The following is a 7577-nucleotide window of genomic DNA, read 5'->3' as shown; positions in this document are numbered from 1 at the left end:
AGAAACATTTACACCTCTCCCCTCCCGTCTGGCAGCTTGGTGGGGTCAGGGAGGCGGAATCCCCAGCGCTCAGACTCCGGCGCCCCTGCTCAGCTGGTCCTTGTTCTTCCTGGGGGCCCAAATGGTGTTTCCTGTAAGGACGGGGCGGGAGGGGGGGGGAACCGAGGACGGAGTAGCCCGGCGTCTCTCCCCAGAGCTCCCTGGCCCTTTTAACCTTTGCAAGTGCGTCATGCCATCACTCCCTGCCCCTAGGTGGACCCCAGGAGATGCGCTTCAGGGGAGGGACACCAGGGTGCAGCCTGACCTGAGCCCGGGTGAGAGCTGCCTAGCCGGAGGGTCATGCGGGCTGGAGGGGGAGGGGAGGGAAATTAAGAGGAAGCACAGCCAGCCCAAGCTTCCCTCTGCCCTCTCAGTAGCCCTTGGCTTTAAGCCCCCAAGCAGGTGAGGCAGCCAGCTGCCCTCGAGGGCTGGGTTCTACCTTCTCCAGTTGGCTTCACCTTCGAGGGTTGCGTGGGTATGGGGCCTGGGAACAAATGAAAGGCGAACGCGGTCACAGGAGCAGAAGAAGGAAACCCGGCTTCCAGCCACTGCGTCCCCTCCTCCCTTCCGGTCGCCCGCCGCCCCCTGAGTGAAATGCCTGGTTTCTGAGCTGCCACGGGGAGAGGGGGGCAAAAGGGAGGGGTGACAAGCCTCTGGGAACCCTGTTTGGTGGCCTCTCACGGGGAGCGGCTGTATTCACCTGGCTACATCTATGCAAAAGTTACCCGCTGGAGGATGGCTTGTAGAGATTTATGCAGTGGGCGAGTAGCTACTTGGGTTTATTTTCAGAACCTCTGCCCAGTTTCCCCGTTTAAATACATGTTTTCGGGCTTAGCTTTCCAAGGAGGAAGGCAAGAGGGAAGTTGCAACAAGTAGTGCAGGGTCCATGCCTGACTTCGCTTTACTGAATAAAGCTGGATGGGCACCTCGCCCCCTACTGGCCAGCGAGCGCTTCGCGCAATCCCCAGCGATCCCACCTAGGCCGTGAGCGAGAGTGCCAGGCCCAGGTAGGATCCCTGACCTGTTGCCTCCTCGGGCTAGGGGCTAGAAATCTCTCTCTCTCTCTCTCTCTCTCTCTCTCTCTCTCTCTCTCTCTCTCTCTCTCTCTCTCTCTCTGACTCCGAGACTTGATGCTGAGCCCTGCCCAAAAGCTTCCCTGCGAGACCGGGCCCTGGTCCCACAGGTGCTGGGCTGGGACTGGCTGCTCACAGGGGCACCAGTGTGAGTGTGGATTTGCGTGCTTGGGGAGAAGCATGATGCATCTTTGTGCTTGTGTGTGTAAGCGTATGTATTTGGGAGGGGCTCATTTATGAGTGTTTGTTTTGTCTGAGGACATGTTAGTGTGTTTGTGAAAATGGGTCGTGGGTCTGTGTGTGTGTTTCTCAGTATATGTGTGTATGTGGACATATGTGGGACAGTCCCTGTGTGGCCACTGCGTGTGAGGGGGTGAGTGTTTTTGGTGCCATCCACAGTGCCTGACAGATAACAAGCTTTCAGTACTAGTGAATCAAATGATACCTGTGTATGCTTGTGCCCTTGTGAAAGTTGTGCACAGCCTGTTTGCCTGTGTATCTGGAAAACGGGGGGGGGGGGTGCAGGCAGGTAGGGTTGAAGAAGGCTCCAGGGGCTACTGTGCTTCCCCTTTCCAGAAGTAAGCCAGGACTGTCAGCCAGGCTTCCCGCATTCCATGAGCCTCTCTATGCCCTCAGGCAGTAGCTGGCTCTTCACACCAACGTCAGCGGAAGTCTGGTCGCCAGGGCCCACAAGTACAGACCAGGTCCCCTGAGGACCTGAGTGTCCCCTGCAAGCAGGGCCTCCAGGAGAGGCTGAGGGAGCTGCCAGGGCTGGGATTCCTCTTGGAGTGCCAGGGCGTGGGGGTACTTGGTGCGGCACCAGGGGGACCAGTCTTAAAGTCCTCTGGGGATTCATTCCCTTGACCTCCAGTCCTGCGCAGAGCGAAGGCATAGCCTCTGCACCAAGTTAGCCCACCCAGTTGACCGCATCTGCGAGGTCTTGACTGGGAAGGAATCCCTGATGCTCAGAAAGTCCCCATGAAAGCGTTTCGGTGAGCGCTGATTTCACCAGAGAGGAAAGACCCGAGAAGTTCCCACGCTCAAGGATCACCCTGCAGGTGCCTCATCCCACCCGCCCTTCCCTTCCCTTCCCTTCCCTTCCCTTCCCTTCCCTTCCCTTCCCTTCCCTTCCCTTCCCTTCCCTTCCCTTGTCCAGGTGGCAGGTTTGGTCCTAAACGTCCTGGTGGCTAAAGTGGGACATGTTCGGAATTTACAGCAATCGCAACCTAAAACGCATCGATTTCCTCTAGGAGGGACATCCCGCCCGCTTTGCCAGGACCGGCAAGACGGGTTGCTTTATAGGAGGGGAGGGGGCTCGATCCCCCAGAGGGGAGGGATGGCTGCAGGTTAATTTACAGCCACAGAGGCGCCCAGGGCACACGATGCTAGGAGGTGCTCCCCTAGCTGGCTGGCCAAGCCCAGGCGCCCTCTTGCTTCCATTTACAACACTCGCGTGGCCCGCGGGGCCAGCCTCCCTGAGTCTCCTGACTTCTCCCCTCCCCACCCCTTCATCTCCACTCCAGAACGCGTCGTTTTCTGAGCTTGGAGGCCTTTGCTCTTCGGCCACACACAAGACTCCGGCTTCAAGGCTAGATGAGCGGCTGCCCTTGGGGCCAGGGAATCTGCCCAGTGGGTTGGGTCTGGTTGTGGGGACTGCGATCATCACTAAGGAGCGCGCCCCTGCAGGAAACCTCCATGACCCGATTTGTTCCCCAGTCTTGGCATTTCCCAACACAGGTGCCCATGCTCCGCACACAGACTCCCATTTCCTCCCCTGAGGTGAGCAGAGAGGTGGCGGGGGCACTGCTTGGTCTGTGGGAGAAGAGGAGTCCCAAGGAGGACTGGGCCGCCCCTCCCCCATCTCTCATGGAGCTTCCTGGACAAGAAAAGGCCAGAGGGCTTTGGAGGAGGGTTCCTAGTTTTCTGAGTTTTCCACTTCGACACGTTGCGCATGTGGGAAGGTGTCTCCGGGTTTTGGGACTCGTGGGGCATCCCTGCCCAGAATGGTCCACCGGAGTGTCCAGTCCCTGCAGGGAAATCAGACACTGTTGCACTCAGGGCTCACGGTCCTTGTGGTGTATATCCATATATATTTATCATTTCTAATTTTATTATAAAATAAAAGCAGAAATATTTCCTGAAGAACATTCACATGAGGGCGCAACAGGGAGATGGCAAGTCCGAGGCTCGGGAGGCACGCTCTGGCCGGAGCATTGTGGTCACGTCCGGGAGGAAGAGGAGAGTGCAGGGCTGGGCCTCACTGAGAGGAAGCGGCCAGGGTAAGGGGGGGGGCGGGGGTAAGGGGGCCGGGGGAGCCTTCTCACCGCTGCCCTTTCTCTTTCAATTAAGTTACTAGGGCAAAGCTGACACCTGCAGCCCCAAGGACCCCTCTGGGAGGGCCTCTGGAGATGGCCTGGATTCAAAGGCTGTCTTTGCTTTTTCCCCTCCTATCCCCCAACCTCGGAAATCCAGGGGTGGCGGTGCGGGTCAGAAGGCCAGGCAGGGGGGGAAAGACTGAGGGGTACAGACCCAGGGCCAGAATATGTGAGGCTGGGGAGAGGAGAGACAATCAGAGAGAGACAGAAACAGAAACCTAGTGAGAAATGACAAGCCAGAAATATAAAGGGAAACAGAGACAGAGTAAAGAAGGGGCAAGCAAGAAAGGGAGAAAGAGAAAAGAGAGAAGAGAAGAAAGGGAAAGGAAGAGGAAGAAAGAGCAAGGGAAGAGAGAGCAGACAAAGAGAAGCAGAGAGAAGGTAGGAGAGAGAGCATAAGAACGGCGTATAATTTATTCCCTTCCCTGGTTCAAGACCCGGTCCCCCGGTCCCCCGGTCTCCAAAGGATCTCAAAACGAACATGTTGGGGGGAAAAAATTCCCAACAAAGGCCAAACCCGAGGGCCATCCGCAACATCAACTGGCGGTTCTGCCCGCTTGCTTGCGGGTCTCTGAGTCCCTGGCGGGGCCGCCACGCCGGAAGCCCTCCCGACACGGCTCTCTCAGTCCTCGGCGCCAGGCGCGGAGGCCAGCGCACCGAGGCAGCTGGGGCTCTAGGAGCCCAGGTCCACGAGGTTGGCCGACATGGGGTTGAGAATGGAGTCCTGCAGGCCGTGGTGGTGCTGCAGCGGGTCCGCGCCGCCTCCGCCTGGCACGGGCACGGGCACCGGCACGGGCACGGCGCTGGGGCCCGGAGGGTGGCCCAGGCTGTGCAGGGATGGCAGCCCGGGTGGCGGCGGCGGGCTGAGCAGCAGCGCCGGGCTGGACGACGAGTGGTCTGGCGTCCCCGACGGCGTCTTCTCGTCCTCCGAGCTGCCTAGCACCGACTTGCCGCTGCCATTCAGCGACGCCGCCAGCGGGTTGTGGCTGTTGGAGTTGGAGTTCTCGCTGTTCTCCCTGCAAGTGCAGGAGCAAGGTCGCAGGTCAGCGGGGAAACAGAGGCGGCTCAGCGCTGTGACACCTGGAGCCCGAGCCTGCGTCCTCCTCGGAACCAGAGCCTCCGGGCGCTGCCTGCGGTATTCGGTTTCTACCATCTTATGTTTGGCCCGGCCTGGGGCTCTCATTCTTTCTGCCAGTTCTCAATCGCTCAACACCGATTTCTCTCCACTATCCTCCTGGTATCATCTCTATTGCCTCACCTCTCATGCTTTCAATCTCATGAAAATCATTCCTACTCTCTGTATGTTGCTCCTCCCTGCCCCCCTCACTGAGCTGCTAACATTTCCCACCAGAGCAGAGGGGTAGGGGAGCGTGGCTCCCTGGAGTTGGTCTGGCTTTTCCCATCTTGGCTCTGCTATTCAGGGTTGGCTGGGTAGATGTAGGGCCAGGAGGGTGAGAGGCCCTAGATACTAGACACTTAAAGTTGGGGTCCCCAGAGGCCCTCATCTCCTTTTCCTTTCCTCTGCTGGAGGGAAATCCCTCACTGCAGGCAGGTTCCTGGAGCTGAGTCCTTTCCCTACAGCTCCAAACTGGCAGGCCTGGTGAGGGGTCTCCTGGTTGGGGCTAGCGACAAAGCCCTGCAGATGTAGAACCTCCTTTCCCTGGTGGCACAGTGAAAACTTCCTCTGGGGGATGGAAATTGGGGGCTTGGATGGCAGCTCGTAGGAGATTGGGGACAGGAGAATGAAGGGGCCTAGACTTTCCCATCATACAGGAAAAGGAGGGACTCTGCAGCCCTCACCTGGGGCCTGGCCTGAGAACCAAGTTCCTCAGGAGTCTGGATGCATGCCAGTCTGGGTGGAAGGGGACCCTAGCAGGGAGAACCCACCTCCTTGCCCTTCCTTTGACTGGCAACCCTGCCAGATTTGAAGACTTGAAATCTTGGGTAGATTTTCTTCACCGGCTTCCCAAGGCCTTTTCTTCCTGTTTTCCTGAAAGAGCTGATACCTTACAACTGTGGCTACCTTAACCTCAAGGTTTCAGAGACTAGGGTCCCCCTGATGTGCCCCCCCCCACTCCAGAAATCTGGTTCCACTGTTCAGTACCTCCACCTAACCCTAGTCATGCAAACTCTGGCTTACATACACCGGATGCCACCAACCCCAGGTATCTTGTTTTGCTGTTGCCCTACGGCTGGATTCTGCTCCCACAATCAGTTTCTCTCCCATACCCCCTCCCACCCCATCCCCAGTCCAGAGTCCAGATTTGGATTTCTGAGGGGCCACAGGGCTGGCAGCCACAAGGGCCTAGGTCAGTGTTAGGCTAGTTCATGAAGTCTTGGTTTCCCTGAGGACAAGCCACTCTCAGCCTTTCTGCTGCTCTCAGCTCACCCCAGACCTAGATCTACCCACCACGGTGGGTAAAACCCAAGGAGAGAGGGGTCCAGGGCATGGTAGGCCAGAGAAGGGCTGCTGGGTCCAACAAGGCAGAAAAAGGGGCATATGTGACTCTTCTCTCCCAGAGCTGACACTTACCATCTTTTGGCCTCTCTGTCCTTTCTATGCGGGATAAAAGATTCTTGCTGTCAACTCCTATATCCATATTCAGACAAGGGAAATTCTTGCCCAGGCCCCTCTGCCGCATTCAGGTCAAACCAGGAAGTTCCAATCCCAGGCTAGTGGGCCTAGAACTGAGTAAGGCCCACGGAAAGTGGGAAAGTGCGGACGTGCTACAAGTGCTACCGAATTTGCTTAAGCCTCCTGAAATCAGCAACCTCAACAGGCCAAACCCACGCAGTCCTTTGGAGGACTCTCAGGCTCTGCCTGCTGAGCCCCGCTGGCAGGCGACCCGGGATCACTGTCTTGCTCCTGCCTGGAAGCTCACTGCGTCTCCATTTTTGTCCACAAGCGACCCGGGCCGTCAGTCAATAACTTCCCCAATTGCTTTGCCCGCTTTAGACAAATTCCTGCCCGCTGCGTCTCCCAAAAGATCTCAGCGCCACCCGGGTCAGCGGGATTCACTTGGGCCATGGCTTTGACTTAGGGCCCGGTTTAGGCCTCTCCTGGGAGGTAAGCCCACGCCATGCGACCCCCTCCCTGGAGCCCAAGGGGAGCTCTACTTACTCGTACCTTTCCTTGGCCTCGGCTGCCCGGTCACGCTGTCGCCGGTTCTTGAACCAGTTGCTGACCTGTGTGGTCGTGAGACCCGTGGCCTCTGCCAGCTCCCGCTTCTCCCGCGGGGAGGGGTAGGGGTTGTGCGCGTACCACTCGCGCAACACGCTGCGACTCTTTTCCTTGAAGCAGTAGCTGGTCTCCTCGCCGTCCCAGATGGAGCGTGGCAGCGGAAACTTGCGGCGCACGCGGTACTTGCCCACGGCACCCAGGGGCCGGCCGCGCAGCTTCTCGGCCTCGATGTAGTGCGCCTTGAGCCACAGCTGCTGCAGCTTGGCGTGGTTGTGCGGCGAGAACTGGTGGCTCTCCAGGATCTTGTAGAGCTCGCGGAAGTTGCCGCGGTGGAAGGCCACCACCGCCTTGGCCTTGAGCACACTTTCATTCTTGTGGAGGTGCTCGCAGGCGGGCAGCGACCACAGAAAGCGGCCCAGCCGCTCGATGTTGCCGCCCTGTTGCAGCACCTCGCACACGCACGCCACTTGCTCCTGCGTGAAGCCGAAGGTAGGCAGCATGGACATGGTGCCGGCTGCGCCCCCGCCCGCCCGCGCGCACCCTCACCGCGCCGCGCGGTCCGGCATGGGCGCCTCCCCGCCGGGCGGTCCGGGCCGAGAGGCGGGCGGGGCGGGCTCCCTGGCCCGGCGCTGGCTCTCGGCGAACTCCGAGTCACTGCAGTACGTCCCCGCGCCGGCCGCGGCTCCCGCGCAGCTCTGCGGCCCCGTCGCCTGCCCGCCTCGCCTGCGCCCTGGTCCAAGCCCGGGGGCCGCCCGGGGCGCCGCTCGGCATGCTCCGCGTCCGCTCGCCTGTCGCTCCCTCGCTTGCTTCTCACTAGGTCTCCCTCCCGTCTAGCTCTCTCGCTTTTTTAATAATATTATTCTAAGCGGGCATGAGGCGCGGCGGCCCGCGCCCTGATTGGTCTGGTTA

General features: G+C 59.3%; 1 protein-coding gene across 2 annotated transcripts; it reads right to left on the bottom strand.

The window, feature by feature from the left end:
• Positions 1–4160: 4160 nt before the first annotated feature.
• Positions 4161–7174, bottom strand: SIX2 (SIX homeobox 2; the record flags this gene model as incomplete). 2 transcript variants are annotated; one of them, XM_080683920.1, is made up of 2 exons in its annotated part: positions 4161–4503; positions 6609–7174. In XM_080683920.1, the coding sequence occupies 2 exons, from the start codon at positions 7172–7174 to the stop codon at positions 4161–4163; spliced, it is 909 nt and encodes a 302-aa protein (XP_080540046.1). The 2 variants fall into 2 exon arrangements, with proteins under 2 accessions (XP_080540046.1, XP_080540045.1); XM_080683919.1 differs by having other exon boundaries at positions 6615–7174.
• Positions 7175–7577: the final 403 nt, after the last annotated feature.

Source organism: Plecotus auritus, assembly GCF_963455305.1.
Source record: "Plecotus auritus genome assembly, chromosome: 8".
Classification (NCBI taxonomy): Eukaryota; Metazoa; Chordata; class Mammalia; order Chiroptera; family Vespertilionidae; genus Plecotus; species Plecotus auritus.
The sequence above is the reverse complement of the archived record's forward strand: the minus strand, read 5'-3'. Positions and strand labels throughout refer to the sequence as shown.